The following is a 22,027-nucleotide window of genomic DNA, read 5'->3' on the forward strand; positions in this document are numbered from 1 at the left end:
AGTTCCGCTACTACAATAAGAAGATGTTAAAAACTGACTACAATAATCACAAACTTGCTCTACAAGGGAAGTAACTACTATTATTGACAGTATTAATCAACAACAAATGAGAATATAACAAAATACTAACACAGAAAGAAAATCAAACGTCTAATGACAGTAACGAAACTGAAAGCAGTTCGCAAAAATTTCTTCTGAAGTTATTTCACCGGAAAACACCAAGAACAGCGGTTGAAGACTACTAAAGTTCCTAAATAAACTACTATACACAAACAATTAATTAGTACTTAGCTTTCGATGCGCCGCTACAGCTGCAACTGGTCAGCGCGGAATGTAAACACGGGTAAGAGGTTAAGTTGCTCGATACGAAACACTCACAAATATCAGGCCACAACACAAGAAATGCAAAGGTGAATGAAGAAACCACTAATAAGTCACTTATATAGTAAATATTATCACAAAAACAGTTAAAATATATATCTGAAACCTAAAAATAGATGAAAACTTAGAGAGCGATCTCACACGCAGTCACGCGCTTGTGACTGCTGCTGAGACTTTCTTACCCTTGTTGCACTATTGAGCAGCTTTGATATGCTAAAACTGCAAAAAATGTTTATGAGACTGTTGTGGATTGGCAAGACAGCCAACCCACTATGAGAGGAAGCCGAAAGGCACGAGTTTTAGCTCACGCAGGCTGGCGTGAGGTCTGGAACAGGTCAAGGAAATGAGACTAACATAAAACATGCGTAGCTGCTGGAATACTTAACTTTAATCCGTAATTGGTGAACATCGCTCTTGACGGTACATGTTTTACAGCATCAATAGTAACTGGTAATGGCACCTTGCTAGGTCGTAGCAAATGACGTAGCTGAAGGCTATGCTAATTATCGTCTCGGCAAATGAGAGCGTATTTTGTCAGCAAAGTTGGCTGTACAACTGGGGCGAGTGCTAGGAAGTCTCTCTAGACCTGCCATGTGGCAGCGCTCGGTCTGCAATCACTGATACTGGCGACACGCGGGTCCGACGTATACTAACGGACCGCGGCCGACTTAAAGGCTACCACCTAGCAAGTGTGGTGTCTGGTGGTGACACCACAGAGACTGCTACTGGTTTCATCTAAGATATTCGTGTTTCGAAATAAGATTATCTTGTTCTTGAGCACTGAACATTTGTCCAGAATCCGTAATTTATTAAGAAAGGTTGCGACATGACATAAATAAAAGTTGGTGGGCGTGTTTCTGCATCTGAAAGATGATGTATATTCGAATTTCACACCTGGTGCATAACACTGACACTAGTAGCACCACTATTAAAATGCAAATTAGGTTTGTTTTAAGTAAATGCTGTAAGCATTAGTTACCTTTGGAGATTGGATGTGGTGAGTTGATGTTAGCCAAGAATGCTTTGAAGGCGATGAAGATGCCTTTATTAACACCTCCCTGAATTTGAATAAGGTTAGATAATTGTGTTACGAGAGGCTAGCTGTTCTTTCTGCGATATTTGCAGGAAAAGCTGGCAAGAATTTAGCTACTGTACATGACTGCTAGCAGCGGTGGTTATGAAAATGTATGGCCGAAAGAAGACCAGGCTGTGGAGGCCACATGGTACTATAGAGAGGGGAGAACTTCATGTTCAGCTTACGGCTCTGACACATTGTACTGCATCTGCAGCACCACTTTGAGCAGCAATTGGCACCACGGTAACACAATGAACTGATACAAGTTGGCTACTTCAAGGACAGTTCTGAGCCAGATGTCCCATAGCATCCATTCCACTGACCCTACCTCACTGCCATTTGCGACTTCAGTGATGTCAATCGAGCTCATTGGAGGGCGGGGTAGAGGTCTGTTTTGTTTTCCAATGAAAGCTGATTCTGCCTTGGTGTGAGTGATGGCCATGTGTCAGTTAGGAGGAGGCCAGTTGAGAGCCTGCAAGAAACCTGTCTGCATGCTAGACGCACTGCACGAACAAGACACATTGGACCTACACTTGGAGTTATGGTCTGGGTTACGATTTTGTATGACAGCAGGCACACTCTCATGGTTATCCCACACACACTGACTGCAAATTTGTACATTAGTTTGGCAATTCGACCTGTTGTGCTGTCATTCATGAACAGCATTCCAGGTGGCATTTTCCAACAGGATAACAGTTGTCCACATGCTGCTGTTCTAACCCAATATACTCTACAGACAGTTGACATGTAGTCTTGGTCTGCTTGGTCACCAGATCTATCTCCAATTGAACACATATGGGACATCATCAGACATCGACTCCAGTGTCATCACAAACACCATTAACCATCCTGTACTGTCCAACCAAGTGGAACAGGCATGGAACTCCATCCCACAACCTGACAACTGCCACCTGTACAACACAATGCATGCACATTTGCATGCTAGCATTCAACATTCTGGCAGTTACGCTGATCATTAATGTACCAACATTTCACATTTGCAATGGCTTATCTCGCACTCACATTAGCATTTGATATTGCACTGTTAATCACTACCTAGACCAACGTAATCCCAAAATTTCATTGCTAAATATTAATATTTTTCTGGGTTTGTGAGTTTTTGTTTCAGTCAGTATGTAACATTCCCCCCCCCAAACACTCTCACTCTCTCTCTCTCTCTCTCTCTCTCTCTCTCTCACACACACACACACACACACACACACACACACACACACACACACACACAGACACTGCTACCCTTTAAGGAAGTCCTGCAATTGAGCTTGCTGTCTGTAATACTGTTATCTACAAAATCTACATTGTCCAGCCTGCGTCCGTGCACAGCAGTCACACATCCTATCCAGCCTAAGGAATCAATTTACTGAAGAGAGTTAATCAACTTTTAACTAGACTGCTACTTCACTAAAGGCGGCTGATTATTGACTAAACTGCGATTGCTAGCCACTTCTTGTAGAAGGCGTTCAATGAATTCGAAAGTAAAGTTCTATGTACTGACTTGGCAGAAAATCCTAAGAAATTTTGGTCTTATGTCAAAGCGGTAGGTGGATCAAAACAAAATGTCCAGACACTCTGTGACCAAAATGGTACTGAAACAGAGGATGACAGACTAAAGGCCGAAATACTAAATGTCTTTTTCCAAAGCTGTTTCACAGAGGAAGACTGCAATGTAGTTCCTTCTCTAGATGGTCGCACAGATGACAAAATGGTAGATATCGAAATAGACGACAGAGGGATAGAGAAACAATTAAAATCGCTCAAAAGAGGAAAGGCCGCTGGACCTGATGGGATACCAGTTCGATTTTACACAGAGTACGTGAAGGAACTTGTCCCCCTTCTTGCAGCGGTATACCGTAGGTCTCTAGAAGAGCGTAGCGTTCCAAAGGATTGGAAAAGGGCACAGGTCATCCCCGTTTTCAAGAAGGGACGTCAAACAAATGTGCAGAACTATAAACCTATATCTCTAACGTCGATCAGTTGTAGAATTTTGGAACACGTATTATGTTCCACTATTCGTCCACGAGACTCAGAGGGCCATAGACACGGGTTCACAGGTAGATGCCGTGTTTCTTGACTTCCGCAAGGCGTTCGATACAGTTCCCCACAGTCGTTTAATGAACAAAGTAAGAGCATATGGACTATCAGACCAATTGTGTGATTGGATTGAGGAGTTCCTAGATAACAGAACACAGCATGTCATTCTCAATGGAGAGAAGTCTTCCGAAGTAAGAGTGATTTCAGGTGTGCCACAGGGGAGTGTCATGGGACCGTTGCTGTTCACAATATACATAAATGACCTGGTGGATGACATCGGAAGTTCACTGAGGCTTTTTGCAGATGATGCTGTGGTGTATCAAGAGGTTGTAACAATGGAAAATTGTACTGAAATGCAGGAGGATCTGCAGCGAATTGACGCATGGTGCAGGGAATGGCAGTTGAATCTTAATGTAGACAAGTGTAATGTGCTGTAAATACATAGAAAGATAGATCCCTTATCATTTAGCTACAAAATAGCAGGTCAGCAACTGGAAGCAGTTAATTCCATAAATTATCTGGGAGTGCGCATTAGGAGTGATTTAAAATGGAATGATCATATAAAGTTGATCGTCGGTAAAACAGATGCCAGACTGAGATTCATTGGAAGAATCCTAAGGAAATGCAATCCGAAAGTAGGTTACAGTATACTTGTTCGCCCACTGCTTGAATACTGCTCAGCAGTGTGGGATCCCTACCAGATAGGGTTGATAGAAGAGATAGAGAAGACCTAACGGAGAGCAGCGCGCTTCGTTACAGGATCATTTAGTAATCGCGAAAGCGTTATGGAGATGATAGATAAACTCCAGTGGAAGACTGCAGGAGAGACGCTCAGTAGCTCGGTACGGGCTTTTGTTAAAGTTTCGAGAACATACCTTCACTGAAGAGTCAAGCAGTATATTGCTCCCTCCTACGCATATCTTGCAAAGAGACCATGAGGATAAAATCAGAGAGATTAGAGCCCACACAGAAGCATACCGACAATCCTTCTTTCCACGAACAATACGAGATTGGAATAGAAGGGAGAACCGATAGAGGTACTCAGGGTACCCTCTGCCACACACCGTCAGGTGGCTTGCGGAGTATGGATGTAGATGTAGATGTAGATTTACAGAAGCTGATGAGCATCCTCCATCCCCACCCCCATTCGCCATAGAATATTTCTTAACCTATTGAAATCTGCCCACAAAAATACACAAGATTTTCATTTTTGCAGTACAATAGTTGCATTGTAAAGTCTCCCAGCAAATCTGTTTCAGCAGTTTGTCACTCTGAATAATAATTCCTCACTGTTGGAAGCAGCAGTTAGCTACATACCATATCATATCATTTGCACCTGCAAGTGATTTGTTTGTATTTTTCTATGCTTTCATGATTTTTTATTAGTATTTTATGGGAAAAAACACTAATGTGACCCCCTACGGTCACATATCTGTAGTGGCATAGTCATTGTTTTCTTTGTCTCATGTTAAGGAAAAAACAAAATGTGGAGAGATTGAATGTTGTGGGGGCTCTGCATTTTGCATTCCATTTGTAAATAATCTCTGGTTTCTTTTTAAATAAGGTATTATTTGTGCTTAGGCACATTAAAGATTGTGCATCTCTTTGCGTGCTTTTGGTCCCATTCACAATTTAGTCATATAAAATATTCAAGAATTGTTAATATCCTTATAAGCATTACTCTGGTTGGTTATGTATTGTTGATTATTTTATTTTGATGCGAAGTGGCCAAATTTGAGATTATTAGTTCAGGTAACAAAGCAACATTACACTTTTTTGTGTCTATGAGTACGTGTAGTACTGTAGTCCAGAACTACAATTCCAGACAGGCTTATGTTTCAATCAGAAACATTAATTTAGCCATAATTAATATGTTTTAAAGCATAGCTATTAGTATGGAGATGTAAAACACAAAAAAGCACTAAATCACTTTTAATATATGACAGTAAGTAAAGCTGTATTAAGTGTTGTAAGAGATAGTGAAATGAATGCAATGTTAAAAACACATTAATTAACTAGTACTGAAGCTTTTCTGGTGTTTTCAGTTGTCCAAACTTTAAAAACAACAACAACGAAAATAATAGGTGTGTTAATGATAGCATTACAGTAAATAAGTCGCAAAACAAAGAGAGTACAAATGACATTGTATATAAATGGACAAATCTAGATATTTGGACTATTTAGCTGTTGGTGTGATGTCATTCTTAAGTAGTAATTAAGGGAGGTGTATTATGTTTCATTTGAAACCAGTAGAACCCTAACTCTGTAAGGAATCGAACTTCCGTATATAAAACAACTTCAGAAGTCTGATTACTTTACAAATTAGTTAATGTGTTAAATATTTGAAATTAGCCATGTAATTTTTATTTATTTATTTATTTATTACTTGTTCCGGTGATAAATGTTGTCACAATATCACAGGATGAGGAACGTGTCAGAAATCTATAGTAGCACATAATAAAAAATAAAAAAAAGATTTCATGTTACAGTAAACAGTAAATTAGGTTCTACTACAGAACATCAATTTTGAGAGATAAATACTACAAAACAATATGTGTTACAGAAAATAAATATTGCAAAATATGTGTTTACAATAAACAATAGTCAGGATATCAGGACTACAAATGTAAATTTGGGCACATATTTGCATTTAACAATACAAGAAATGCTAAACACTGTAGTTCAGAAACTCTTCTATCGTATAAAATCATCCTTCTAATAGGAACTGCCTTAAAGTTGTTTTGAACAAGAGCTCATCTTATACCAAACACTTAATTCTTGAAGGGAGGGCATTAAAAATCTTACAGCTAGTGAACTGGACTCCTTTCTGTACCATACTTAGATTTGCCTGTTCATAGTGGATATCATGTTTTCTTCTTGTCTCATGACTGTGATACTCACTATTCAGTTTAAAAATTGATTTTTCTTTCTTTATGAAGCACATCAAAGAGAATATATATTGTGCAGTGGATGTAAGGATTGCAAGTTTCTTGAAAATATTTCTGCATGTGGCTCTAGGATGAACTCCACACATGATTCTTATGGCTCTTTTTTGTGCACACAATACTGTTTTAGCCAGTGACTGATTACCCTAAAATATAATTTCGTATGCCATAATGGCATGAAAATAACCAGAATAGGCTGACTTCATGGTTTCCATACTTCTATAAGAAGAAACAATGTGTAATGCGTAAGTTGTTGAACTCAATCTTTTGCATAGATCCAGGATGTAGCTTGACCAGTTCAGTTTGCTGTCGATATGCAAGCCTAGGTATTTTGAGGTATCTACTCTGGTTATCACCTGCTCATCCTTTTTTACTACTATTTCTTCATCTTTGAATGTTGTGTGGAACTGAATTTAAAGAAAAAGAACTGAGTTTAAAGAAAGACCATTGATATTAAACCAGTTCACTGTTTCACTTAAAACATTTTTTGCTGTTTCCTCGAGTTTATATACTGAATTAGCAATAAGTAGTGTAGTGTCATCAGCAAAAATGGTGAATCTACAATATTCCGTGCAGAGAGGCAGATCGTTTATAAAGATAATAAAAAAAGTTGGGGGCCCTGAACTAAGCCTTGGGGCACTCCACATGTGATGGTACCCCATTCTGAAGATAATGGGACTCCATTTTGACTATCCACTAGAACTTTGTTTCCTGTTTGACAGGTACGAGTCTAGCCATTTCCCTGATGAACCACTTATACCAAGATGTGCAGCTTTTTTGTAAAAGAATCTGGTGACTGACACAGTCAAATGCTTTTGTTAGGTCACAAAAAATCCCTACCACCTTTAGATTTTTGTTGATAGATTCCAAGACTTTGCCAGCAAATGCAAATATTTCATCTTCTGTGGACAAACCCTTCTGAAATCCAAACTGACTTTCACTGAGGATATTTTGATCCCTGAGATGCTTAACTATCCTGGCATGCATTAGTTTCTCAAAAACCTTTGAAAAACTTGTCAGTAGTGATATTGGCTGATAGTTAGCAGCATCTGTCTTATCTCTCTTCTTATACAGCGGTTTTACAACTGCATAATTAAGCCTCTCAGGAACTATTCCTTGATTAAGTGATGCATCAAAAATGTGACAAAGGACTTTACTTACATGGCTGCAGCAGTATTTTAATAATTTGTTAGAAACAGTGTCAATCCCGGTAGAGTTTTTGCTTTTCAGAGATTTAATAACTCTTTCAATTTCTTGAACAGTGACTGTTGTTACCTTCATGTGTTGTACTGAGCTAGGTACTCTGGCTTTCAAAAGATTGATGGCTTGGTTCATGGAGCATTGTAAACCTATTTTTTTTGTTACTGTTAAAAAATGTTTATTTAATGTGACTGCAACTATTTTTGGATTGCTAACAAGATGACCCTCACTTTTTATTTGGATACTTTCACTACAAACTGCATTTTTCCTTGTTTCCTTCTTTACAAAATTCCAAATAGTTTTACTTTATTGCTCAAGTAATCAATTTCTGTCTTCAGGTACATGTTCTTTGCTGCTTGTATGATCTTATTCAGAAGTTTATTGTAGAGTTTATAGTACATACTCGTACTGGGATCATTTGATCTCTTGGCTAATGCATATAGTTCTCTTCTAGTTTTACAAGACATTTTGATGCCTTTAGTAATCCAAGGCTTGTTTCCCGATTTTAACAGGGTTTCTCTCACTGACTTTTTTGGAAAGGCTTCTTCAAAGAGACTTGTAACTTCATTGATAAATATATTAAATTTTGAGTTAACATCAGTTGCGGCATACACAGGAGACCAGTCCACTAGCTATGATTGCTGATTAAAGCTTTCAATGGTGTGTTCGTTTATTGTCCTAAAGTTTATCCAAATGAAATTTTCTTTCCTTTGTACATTTATTTGGTTTAGAGTGAGGAATTGCCGCTCATGATCAGAGAGGCCATTTATAATATTTTTCACAGTTAAATTATTGTAAATATCCCTATCTACAAATACATTATCTATTAAAGTGCTAGAACTGGCTGTTACTCTAGTTGGAGTGCCCACCATTGGTACTAAGTTGTAACAGTACATCTCGTGTTTTGTTTCTATTTTCTGTTAAGAAGTCCACATTGAAGTCACCCATAACAATGGTTGATTTAGTTTACCTACATAGGTGGGACAGAAGTGATTCTATTTGTCTCAGAAATACATTCAGATTTCCAGCAGTTGCCCTGTAAATAGCCAGTACAATAACTGTTGCACTATTTGTGTTAACTCAATATCACACACCTCAAAATGCTGTTCATCACAGTATTTGCTTAAGTCTAGAGATTTATACACTACATTGTTTTTTACAAATATTACAACTCCACCTTTTCTCATAATAGATCTACAGTAATGTGCAGCTAAATTAAAGTTCTCAATTTGTAGCATGTGAATTCCACTCATAACATGATGTTCTGAGAAATACAGTATAGCAGGCTCACTTTCACACTCGTCTTTTAAATATATTAGTAACTGGTCTGTTTTATTCTTGAGACTACATATAGTTTGGTGGAATAAAGACAATATTTGATTTTTGCTCACCGCCGCATTTGCATGTTGTTTGTTAGGAGTGGCTTTTTCCAGTACACTGGTTGATAGTATTGCTTGAGATGTGGAAGACAAATACTGAACACACGAGAGAGATGTTTCACACAATGAATCCTTTTCTCTTGTGTTACTCACCATAAAAAATGCTGGGTTTGCTTTCTGTTGCATGCAGGACGGGCAACAGTTTCTGCTGCATGTGTTGATGTTTCAGCTGTTGGTCCTGCCACTGATGATTCTGCTGCTTTTGAAAATGCTGCTGCTTCTACTGCTGAGACTGGTCCCACACCAGTCCATTGAATTTTGCTGTTCGTTCTCTCCCTCTTAGCAATGATTTCATTTATCATTTTACACACAAAGTTTTTTCCTTCGTTATTTAGATGCATCCCGTTTCTGGTATGCTGACATCTGTCCAATTTGCGTGTATCAAGGATGCTACATTTTCCAAACAAAGAACACATTTGTTGTGGTGTCACAGCCAGACACCACACGTCCTAGGTGGTAGCTTAAATCGGCCGCGGTCCTGTAGTACATGTCGGACCCGCGTGTCGCCACTGTGTGATCGCAAACCTAGCGCCACCACAAGGCAGGTCTCGAGAGAGTGACTCGAACTCAGCCCAGTTGTACGGACGACAGAGCTAGCGACTAGACGTACGAAGCCTTTCTCTCTCATTAGCCGAGAGACAGAATAGCCTTCAGCTAAGTTAATGGCTACGAACTAGCAAGGCGCCATTAGCCTTACAGTGATTGTAATTAGAGTCTCACTTGTGTTCACCATAGAGATGTACAAGAAGAAATTAAAGATAAGTATATGAGAAACTCCGTTCTTTTCTTCATAGCATTAATTACGTATCCTGTTCCAGTACTTCACGCCCGTCTGCGTTAGTCTCGCGTGCCCTTTAAGCCACCTCTATTTACAAGGTGTTGGCCCAGCTGCCGACACATCATTTGTTTAGTTTTAATGTTAGTTTTTTGAATTTCTTTGTTGACATACAAGTGATACGTTAGACCATATCTGTGTGGTAAAGTTGCAACTATTATATTTCATTATTTATTGCATTCCAGGAACTTTTTTAGTTCCATTAGGCAGTTATTTGTTTTGTTTTTTGCAATATCATTTGCACTCGCTACACACATGATGTAGTCATTTTTTTCCTGACATTTTATCGTGTAAGTCGACACCAATAATGTTTTATGTAGTTGCTCCTGGCTTCACAATACCTGCTGCGTCGTATTTTTTGTTTTCTTCAAAAAGTCTCATCATGTTTTTGCTGTGACTGTCCATTAAAAATAATACACCACTTTCGTGTTTGCACTGTTGTAGCCCTACATTTTTGATGATATTGTCTTTATCGTTCGTCCCATTACTTCGTGCAAAAGATGGCATGCTCAATTTCTCACCGTCACTGTTTTCCTTCATTCTGAACTTAGAGCCTGTATCAACATTCTGTTGATAAGGTTTCTTCAAAAGTTCATGATCCCTTAACGATGTTAGGCCTAAATCCGCCTCTTCACTCACAGAAAGAACATGAAATTTGTTTTTAACCGCTAATTGTTTGGCGAGAAAAAGCTTAGAAAAGTTTTGCAACTATGCTTAAAGTTTGTTCTAAGTCACTAAGCACTTGCATTGTGAAATACTGGTTGAATATAGTCTGAGTTACTTGCACTTCATTTTAAACAAAAACAAGTGTTTCATGTATCTCAATGTTTATGATGTCATATTCCTGAAATATGTGTTGTACAATGATGTAATTTTGCAGTTACATCCAGTGATATGTGTAGATACTGTCTTCAAACTGTATTCCAAATAGACTCAGTAGTAAAGAAATAATGCATTAAAATGTCATGCCTGATGTTGAAGTTTTGCTGTGCACCATTTTAAGCAGAAACTAGTTTTTCACACATCTAAGTGTCTATGACATAATGTTTCTTGAACTATATGTCGTGCAATGATGTAAGTTTGCAGATACATTTAGAGTTATACAGTATGTGGAAACTATATGCAAACTATGTTGCAAATTGAGTCGGTACTGTAGTAAAGACTCATAAATTAAAACATCATGTCTGGTGCTGAAGTTTTACTGCATGAACAGCAAAATGTTGTAAGCAATATTTTTTTTCCTTTTCATCATTTTCTGGGGCCTTTTTGTTGCTCCTGACAACCATTACATAGCAACCTGCAACTGATACCAGTATAGTCTTTTAGTAATCTAGGCAGCAAAAAAGAACAGTTGAGTCAGTAAATTAGCAATGTTGGTTGATGTTTAACACACCATTCTGTGTGCCCTATTTGGATTTAGGTAACTCATAATTTGTGAGGCCACCCAGTTTTTGATGGCATACATGCTATTCTTGTAAGTCTCGTGTTCAGACTGAAGTTCTTCTTATACATTGATGATTTCTTGTAGCTGATAACAGCAGGAAGGGAAATGTTACAGTTATGCCTTTCGTTTTATGGTCCTGAAGCTATAATGCTGATAAAGTCCATCCCACGCAGCAGATGTCTTCCTCATTGCATTTCAGATTATAAATGGTTTCCTGTGTGTAAACAAATTTCAGTTCAACTTGTGTGATAGTAGTTTAGTGAAAGAGCAGGAACGTTTAGTATAAATGGCAAGAAAGAAAAATGTAATTCAGAGACTATAGTGATTCGAGAATTTGGGTGTAAATTCTGGAACCACTCAGCCTTCTACCGTATCGAACACACGATATTCTAGATATGAGTGTGGGATGATAAAATCCTACCTACTGCACGTCACATGTTTGTGTGTGCAGGTTTAAAGTCAGTCACGAGAAGAAAGTAGACACAGCGGTTGAACCGCACCGACAAGTACTTTTCGGGCAATCCATAGATGTTTTAGAGGAAGAACTGTGGAGTTTATGCAGCTCTGTGCCTATTGTGTCATTGACTATTGTTATGTGAAAGAAGAACCGTTGAAAAAGTAAGCTTAAAAACCTCTTAATCCAGCCGTGTTAGAGGCAAGACCTTTTTTATGATTCATGTGAAGTAGAGTCATGGTTATTAAGCCAACTCTTTTATAAATGTAATTCAGTTTGTTTCTGACGTGAGTAATCATGTAGATGTAGATGGTAGCCACCAACAGACCAGACCTCATCAACGGTGTCAGTGTTGAGACAGGGATTAGTGAGCATGATGTTGTCATTACGACTATGGTTACAAAAGTTAAAAAGTCGGTCAAGAAGGCTAGGAGAGTATTCTTACTAGAAAGAGCAGATAAGCAGTTGTTAGCATCCCACTTAGTAAATGAATCGACTTCATTTACTTCTGGTACAATGGACGTGGAAGAATTATGGGCAAATTGTAAACACATTGTAAATCACGCATTGGACAAGTATGTGCCAAAAAAGTGGGTTATGGATGGAAAAGACCCACCATGGTTTAACAGCGCAATTCGGAGAATGCTCAGGAAGCAAAGGCAGTTGCACTCGCGGTACAAGAAAGATCGGGAGAATGAGGACAGGCAAAAGTTAGTAGAGATTCGTGCTGCTGTAAAAAGAGCGATGTGCAAAGCATTCAACCACTACCACTGTCATACCTTAGCAAAAGATCTTGCTGAAAACCCAAGGAAATTCTGGTCTTACGTAAAATCGGTAAGCGGGTCGAAGGCTTCCATCCAGTCACACACTGATCAGTCTGGCCTGGCAACAGAAGACAGCAAAACGAAAGCTGAAATTTTAAATTTAGCATTTGAGAAATCTTTCATGCAGGAGGATCGTACAAACATACCGCCCTTTGAGTCTCGTACAGATTCCCGTATGGAGGACATAGTGATAGACATCCCTGGAGTTGTGAAGCAGCTGAATGGGTTGAAAATAAATAAATCGCCAGGTGCTGATGGGATTCCAATTCGGTTTTGCAGAGAGTACTCTAATGCATTGGCTCCTTACTTAGCTTGCATTTATCACGAATCTCTTGCCCAGCGTAAAGTCCCGAGTGACTGGAAAAAAGCGCAGGTGACACCTGTGTATAAGAATGGTAGAAGGACAGATCCTCAAAATTACAGACCAATATCCTTAACATCGGTTTGTTGCAGGATTCATGAACATATTCTCAGTTCAAATATAATGAATTTCCTTGAGACAGAGAAGTTGCTGTCCATGCATCAGCACGGCTTTAGAAAGCATCGCTCTTGCGAAACGCAATTCGCCCTTTATTCACATGATATCTTGCGAACCATGGATAAAGGGTATCAGACGGATGCCATATTCCTTGACTTCCGGAAAAAGTTTGACTGCAGACTCCTAACTAAGGTACGAGCATATGGGATTGGTTCCCAAGTATGTGAGTGGCTCAAAGACTTCTTAAGTAATAGAACCCAGTACGTTGTCCTTGATGGTGAGTGTTCATCGGAGGAGAGGGTATCATCTGGAGTGTCCCAGGGAAGTGTGGTCGGTCCGCTGTTGTTTTCTATCTACATAAATGATCTTTTGGATAGGGTGGATAGCAATGTGCGGCTGTTTGCTGATGATGCTGTGGTGTATGGGAAGGTGTCGTCGTTGAGTGACTGTAGGAGGATACAAGATGACTTGGACGGGATTTATGATTGGTGTAAAGAATGGCAGCTAACTCTAAATATAGATAAATGTAAATTAATACAGATGAATAGGAAAAAGAATCTGTAATGTTTGAATACTCCATTAGTAGTGTAGCACTTGACACAGTCACGTCGATTAAATATTTGGACGTAACATTGCAGAGCGATATGAAGTGGGACAAGCATGTAATGGCAATTGTGGGGAAGGCGAATAGTCATCTTCGGTTCATTGGTAGAATTTTGGGAAGATGTGGTTCATCTGTAAAGGAGACCGCTTATAAAACACTAATATGACCTATTCTTGAGTACTGCTCGAGCGTTTGGGATCCCTATCAGGTCGGATTGAGGGGGGACATAGAAGCAATTCAGAGGCGGGCTGCTAGATTTGTTACCGGTAGGTTTGATCGTCACACGAGTATTACGGAAATGCTTCAGTAACTCGGGTGGGAGTCTCTAGAGGAAAGGAGGCGTTCTTTTCGTGAATCGCTGCTGAGGAAATTTAGAGAACCAGCATTTGAGGCTGACTGCGGTACAATTTTACTGCCGCCAACTTATATTTCACAGAAAGACCACAAAGATAAGATAAGATAGATTAGGGCTTGTGCAGAGGCATATAGGCAGTCATTTTTCCCTCGTTCTGTTTGGGAATGGAACAGGAAGAGAAGATGCTAGTTGTGGTATGAGGTACCCTCCGCCACGCACCGTATGGTGGATTGCGGAGTATGTATGTAGATGTAGATGTAGATGTTTGTAACACCAGGGTGATTAACAGGACTCAGTGACAAATGGTAAATAATTACAAGAGGCAGGAATCAAAGAAGTGGCACACAAATCACCAGGCAGTCTTGAAGTTATGATAACAACACTGAGAACGGGAGATCCCTAGAGGTTGGATTGACGTTTTGAAACCCTCTCTATGGTTGTGTAGATTGTGGTACCATGTATCACACACTGCAGCCATTCATCAATGTGTGCTCTCGTTTGAAAGTAATCGACAAAAAAGAATTTCACACGATGCTCTATAGTCTTAAATATAATAATGTTGTCCAGAGTGGTGGGGTGGTGTAGTGGTCAAGATATATTCCTGAAGTTCTGAAGGTTGTGCGTTCAAGTCCTGTCTAGTGCTTGGAAATTTTTATTTTTAAGTCTTTATCTAAATGACTTTGGTCACTATTTTTATTCAGTTAATTGCTTTCAATGTAATTTTTTCATATCTAATCCTTTGCCACACTGTTTTATCATTGTATTACCATTTTTATTTGCTCTCATTCTTCTTCCTGTCATTCATTTTTCATTTTGAATCTTTCTAGATGTGATTTTTATTTATAATATTGAAATGTTTGAAAATTCTGAGCTATTGGTTAAAAGAAAAGACAAAATAATGTTTATAGTGGCTGTGAAATAGAGTCAAAATATATTTTTGTTACAAGATGTGTATTTTGTAGATGGTAATTGTCACACAAGTATTAAAACATAAATTCTTATTGCTCTATGGACAAAGTAATGCAGTTGAAATTGAAATGAAAGAAGGGATTATAAACAAAACAAAATTCAAGCAGAATGCGGAATAGAAGTAATGAATACAATAACGTGGATGAAAGTGTAAAGTGATAAAATGGGAGAAATTAAATGAAAAAGTTAGTATGATGATTAAAATGATGCAACAAAGAATTAGAAGAAAGACTTACATTTAAAGCAATTATTTGAAAAAATATTTTGATAATGATTGAAAAACAGAAATTTCAAAATGCCTGTCAGGACTTGAACCCATAACCTTCAACACATCAGGAATCAGTCTTAACTATTATGCTACACCACCACTCTGAGTAATATTATTATTTTTAAGACTCTAGAACTTTAGGCAACATTCTTTTTCATCAACTACTCACAAACCAGGACCCGCTTTGATGAACAGCTGCTGGGTATTATGTCTGGAGCCCTAACCTACACCACCATATCGATGGTTAAAAAAAAGTCAGTCCACCCCTGCGGACCTCTGATTATTTGAACAAAAGGTTTCTGACACCCCCACCCCATAACTTTATAATAATAATAATGATGATGAATAGGAAAAAGAATCCTTCTTGTGTATCAGATGGTGATAGGTGCTGCAACAAACTCAAACAAAAGATGATTAAACATTATCTTTCATGCCTACAGGATTCCCCATGTTAAAAAACAGAGGAAAGTGATGGAGGAAACCCTTTTTGAGAATGAAAGCATATTGTTTGTAAATAAAGACAAGAAATGAAGTAGGTAATAACATGTAACTGGTTATCAGCTTGTAGTTACTTCATATTAACATGGTGGAGCTTGCTGTTTCTTTCTTTCCTCCTCCTTTTTTTACTCCTTGATGGCCTATGTTATTTTACTCTTAACTGAACCAAACAAAAAATGTCAAGTGGGAACAGACTGAGAATTTGTTCAGCAATCTCCTGTTTAAGGCTTGAATTCTGCTGCCCACATCCAAATATATTTACTTCCTTATAGAATTTGTCATGAAAAGCCTCCAGAAGGAAGTATCTGAACAACACAATGAATCCAAAACCACCAAATTATTTCTACCCATACTGTTAAATTAGTAGGGTATGCAGAAGTGCTCCTGTGGAATTTTGGAAAAAAAGTAGAAAGGAGATAATGGCATGTTGATTCTGTGAACTTAGTCTTGAGAAACGTGTAAGGGTCTTGTGGAGACATATGTAAGCAAAATTAAAGTTTTAATCAACAGTTTTTTATCAACACATATACTTTCTGCTTTTGGGTTAAACTTTATTTATAGAAACAAGTATTTTATCATACATTTTCCACGTCAGTGTAACATGTGCTGATCTTCTGCGAGGTAACATTTAAATTTTTGTGTTACACTGTAATATTTTTGTGGTGACACTACCGGTTGTGAAGGGAGACAAAAATTTAATAGTTATGGGTGACTAGAACTCGACAGTAGGAAAAGGAAGAGGAGGAAACGTAGTAAGTGAATATGGAATGGGAGTAAGAAATGAAAGAGGTAGAATTTTACACAGAGCATAACTTAATCATAGCTAACACTTGGTTCAAGAATCATGAAAGAAGGTTGTACACGTGGAAGAAGCCTGGAGATACTGGAAGGTATCAGATAGATTATATAATGGTAAGACAGAGATTCAGGAGCGAGGTTTTAAATTGTAAGACATTTCCAGGGGCAGATGTGGACTCTGACCACAATCTATTGGTTATGAACTGTAGATTAAAACTGAAGAAACTGCAAAAAGGTGGGAAATTGAGGAGATGGGACCTGGATAAACTGAAAGAACCAGAGGTTGTAGAGAGCTTCAGGGAGAGCATTAGGGAATGATTGACAAGAATGGGGGAAATAAATACAGTAGAAGAAGAATGGGTAGCTTTGAGAGACGAAATATTGAAGGTAGCAGAGGATCAAGTAGGTAAAAAGATGAGGGCAAATAGACATCCTTGGGTAACAGAAGAGATATTGAATTTAATTGATGAAAGGAGAAAATACAAAAATGCAGTAAATGAAACAGGAAAAAAGGCATACAAACGTCTCAAAAATGAGATCGACAGGAAGTGCAAAATGGCTAAGCAGGGATGGCTAGAGGACAAATTTAATGATGTAGAGGTGCATATCACTAGGGGTAAGGTAGACACTGCCTACAGGAAAATTAAAAAGACCTTTGGAGAAAAGAGAACCACTTGCATGAATATCAAGAGCTCAGATGGAAACCTAATACTAAGCAAAGAAGGGAAAGCAGAAAGGTGGAAGGAGTATATAGAGGGTCTATTCAAGGGCGATGCTCTTGGGGCCAAAACTATAGAAATGGAAGAGAATGTAGATGAAGATGAAATTGGAGATATGATACTGCGTGAAGAGTTTGACAGAGCACTGAAAGACCTGAGTTGAAACAAGGCCCCGGGTGTAGACAACATCCCATTAGAACTAATGACAGCCTTGGGAGAGCCAGCCCTGACAAAACTCTACCATCTGGTGAGCAAGATGTATGAGACAGGCGAAATACCCTCAGACTTCAAGAAGAATATAATAATTCCAATCCCAAAGAAAGCAGGTGTTGACAGATGTGCAGAATTACCGAACTATCAGCTTAATAAGCCATGGTTGCAAAATACTAACATGAATTCCTTACAGACGAATGGAAAAACTTCAGGAAGATCAGTTTGGATTCCATAGAAATGTTGGAACACATTAGGCAATACTGACCCTACGACTTATCTTAGAAAATAGATTAAGGAAACACAAATCTACGTTTATAGCATTTGTAGATTTAGAGAAAGCTTTTGACAATGTTGACTGGAATACTCTCTTTCAAATTCTATAGGTGGCAGGGGTAAAATACAGGGAGCGAAAGGCTATTTACAATTTCTACAGAAACTAGATGGCAGTTATAAGAGTCGAGGGGCATGAAAGGGAAGCAGTGGTTGGGAAGGGAGTGATATAGGGTTGTAGCCTATCCCCGATGTTATTCAATCTGTATATTGAGCAACCAGTAAAGGAAACAAAAGAAAAATTCGGAGTAGGAATTAAAATCCATGGAGAAGAAATTAAAACTTTGTGGTTTGCCAATGACATTGTAATTCTGTCAGAGACAGCAAAGGACCTGGAAGAGCAGTTGAACGGAATGGATAGTGTCTTGAAAGGAGGAGGATATAAGATGAACATCAACAAAAGCAAAATGAGGATAACGGAGTGTAGTCAAATTAAATCGGGTGATGCTTCCGGAATTAGATTAGGAAATGACACACTTAAAGTAGTAAATGAGTTTTGCTATTTGGGGAGCAAAATAACTGATGATGGTCGAAGTAGAGAGGATGTAAAATGTAGACTGGCAATGGCAAGGAAAGCGTTTCTGAAGAAGAGAAATTTGTTAACATCGAGTATAGATTTAAGTGTCAGGAAGTCGTTTCAGTAAGTATTTGTATGGAGTGTAGCCATGTATGGAAGTGAAACATGGACGATAAATAGTTTAGACAAGAAGAGAATAGAAGCTTTCGAAATGTGGTGCTATAGAAGAATGCTGAAGATTAGATGGGTAGATCGCGTAACTAATGAGGAGGTATTGAATAGAATTGGGGAGAAGAGAAATTTGTGGCACAACTTGACTAGAAGAAGGGATCGGCTGGTGGGCATATTCGGAGGCATCAAGGAATCACCAATTTAGTATTGGAGGGCAGCTTGGATGGTAAAAATTGTAGAGGGAGACCAAGAGATGAATATGTTAAACAGATTCAGAAGGATGTAGTTGCAGTAGGTACTGGGAGATGAAGAAGCTTGCACAGGATAGAGTAGCATGGAGAGCTGCATCAAACCAGTCTCTGGACTGAAGACCACAACAACAACTACCGGTTGTACTGAATCAGTAATGTAACTGAATAAATATTCTAATAAAATTAACTTCAAACACAAAATGAAATTTTATCTTGAGAATGCTTTCTGTTCCATAGAAGAATTTTTGAATGTGTAGTAGCATGGTATATGTGTATCTGTGGTTTTGTGGTGAAAAGAAGAAGAGAAATTTAAGATTCAGGATTTCAGCCAGATGATGTTGACATTTTGCCACAATAATTTGCCTAACAACTGTTCAGTGATCTTCAGGTGAGTATTTTAGACTGTCTAAAACACTCACCTAAAGATGCTAAATGCTTTTTAGCCAAAATATCGTGGCTAGATGTTGATGACATCCAACTGCAATACCAAAACTTTATGGAACACTCTTTATGTCAGGAAAACTTCAAGAATAAGATTGAACATAGTTCAGTATAAATTAATCACCATGCATGAAAAAAAGTGTAACTTAAGAAATCACATAAATAAGAAACATGTTTTCTGTATGTTTCTCTGAATATGTTTACTATAGTTGTAAAATTGATTTGTTCTACATCTTAGTGAGAGTTTGCAATTATTATCCGTGGATTGTATTGTATTGTATTGGTCCTGTTGTCTTCAAAAGCAGCTTATGCATAAGACATTGAGCAAGTCAGTTTATAAGTATAGAGGTGAAAGTGATTTCTATCAATACTTGTTAAAAATTACAAATTATATACTTCATAATTAAGTATTTGCATAGAACATTTCATAAATTTAAATTTTCTTCAATGGAGTAAAAGCAGTGGATCTGTAAATATAACAGTATTAAGTTCCGAAAAGTTTTGACCTCAGTATTTAGTTTTAGGTTTACGGGAAATTTGTTATAAAGTTTAACTCCCTTGTGGAAAGTATCATTTCCACATAGGGATGTGTAGTTGTGCGTCATATGTGATTTCTTGTTCTGTCTGCTAAAGCGATCATGAATTTAAGATAAAGAAAAAAGAAAGAAAAAAAGAAGCACAATCTAATGTACTTAGCCATTACATTTTTTAAAGAATATTTACTGGGTCATGCAAGTAACTATGTAACTAAGTAAATAAATAATACCTGTATACATGAAAATCACTTAAGTTAGTATCCTTCTTTTCAGTGCTATGCCAAATTTGCAGCAAAGGAAACACTGAATCGTCACATACGTACGCACACGGGTATCAAACCTCATATCTGCCAGTTCTGTGGCAAGAGTTTTATACAGTCTGCCCAACTTCGAGCTCACATTTTCCATCATACAGGTATTTAAAAGAACAGAGAGTTTTACACAATTTATACATAAATTATATATACCTCTAAATTTAACCTTAAATTACTGTTAATTTTAATAATAATTTCAATATTACAGTCACAAAAAGACTGTAACAATATAATGAATTTCAGGATCTTATGAACAGTTTTACAGTACACCATAGTGTCATAGATGCTTAATAGTTTTTAGGCTTCACAGCTTCTTCAGGCAACCCATAAGACAGATATATGTTGTCTCTAAAGCTTCATTGAAACAGTTCACTCTGAAATTAAAGTTACAATGTAAAACAACAGTAATGACAAATAATAGTCATTACTTCATAAATATACATACATTACATAGTTCTCATGATATTACTATAATTATAAAAAAATGACTATAGTATGAAAGGTGTGGACTAGTAAAAATTCAAAATCAAGTGCACGTTACACTACATAACATTACTCTTAAGTCATAACTGTCTGAAACTCGTTAAACTTGAAAGATTTGGGTTTCTTTCCCATTTGCAAAATATCAAAAACTCGAGATGTGCATCACCTCCAGTAAAAACTCAAGATGTGCATTACCTCTAGTAAAAACTCAAGATGTGCAATACCATACACTGTGAAAAAAAATAGTGTCACCATTAAAAAACTTAGTTACTATTCAAATCAAAATTACTGGGGCGGAAGTTGTAAATAAATCTTCGCCCTAATTCTCCACTCAACTCTGAGCAATACTCTCAATCAAACAGAAAATTAAATCCTCACAAAAATCACAAAATGTTACCAAATGGTGGACCTGTCCAAATATTCACATCAGTCTAGCACCACAGTTAGCAGTTAATCAGCAAAATTATTGTTCTTCACCCCAGTGTTACCTCTTCAAGCTCATAATTCCTCAGAACACAAAAAGCAGATTTCAGATAACATATAGGTCCAATGATGCAGCATTATATTATTTGCACCTCACAAAAAGATTGCTCTTTATGTTAAGCTCCCATTCCCAGCTGCAGTGTCATGAATTGCACAATATAAACAGTACCCAATGCTGCCTAGTTCACAATTAGATAATCAGTAAAGTTACACAACATTTGTTTGTATACAGTTACCTTTTTCATTAATCTTGCCTGTCAGCTCCATTATTCTTACCTTGTTAGCTAGTGGAGTGCATTCTCAAAAAATATCCATACAGTAGAGACAGGCTCCCTAACCATTAATACCCTAACATTATTTATTATTTCTTTATTGTTGCATTGTCTAATAAATAAACACCTGCTCTGCTTATCTAATGCAAAATTGTTTCGACTGAAAAACACCCCACAGTAACAGATCCTTATGCTAAGGCAAACTTAACTCTCATTACAGATCAGACAAAATCAAGACTTAGACAAACTGTTGTTTCACTGTAGTCTAGCCTGAAGGGCGATATACGTACAAACCTTGTTTACTCTTTCCACACGCATTACTCCAGGCAACTATGTTTAAAGTTGGAATTCCTTAATGTTAGAAGAGGCTGTACCTTGACACAGATAAATAGTTATCTCACATACACTGATTGCATTGAACACAAAAACTTCTTTTATACCAAAATTAATATTAAGACCTCATATTTAAGATGGTTTACACTGCACACTGTCTCTGCTGCTGCACCAATGAGCTCATTACTTCAGATATTAATTATCCTCCACACATTCTGACACCTTTCATTTTCAGTTTAACTTACCTTTTTGTTTGACAGAAAATCTTTAACCATGGTATCACTTTCTTTTCTTCCATCCTCTTGTGAATCATTATTTATAACTAATATGACAGAATATAAATAG

The 22,027-nt window shown here is 37.6% G+C and overlaps 1 protein-coding gene across 3 annotated transcripts in view; it reads left to right on the forward strand.

Moving 5' to 3' along the window:
- The window catches only part of LOC126195408 (gastrula zinc finger protein XlCGF57.1-like), a 201,697-nt gene that overhangs the window by 134,635 nt on the left and 45,035 nt on the right, over positions 1-22,027 (forward strand). For all 3 annotated transcript variants that reach the window (XM_049934004.1, XM_049934005.1, XM_049934003.1), the window contains one exon: positions 20,071-20,212. In XM_049934004.1, coding sequence (XP_049789961.1) covers positions 20,071-20,212 — 142 coding nt within the window. The remainder of the gene's footprint in view (positions 1-20,070; positions 20,213-22,027) is intronic.

The sequence above is a fragment of the Schistocerca nitens genome, chromosome 7, assembly GCF_023898315.1.
Source record: "Schistocerca nitens isolate TAMUIC-IGC-003100 chromosome 7, iqSchNite1.1, whole genome shotgun sequence".
NCBI classification, from domain to species: Eukaryota; Metazoa; Arthropoda; class Insecta; order Orthoptera; family Acrididae; genus Schistocerca; species Schistocerca nitens.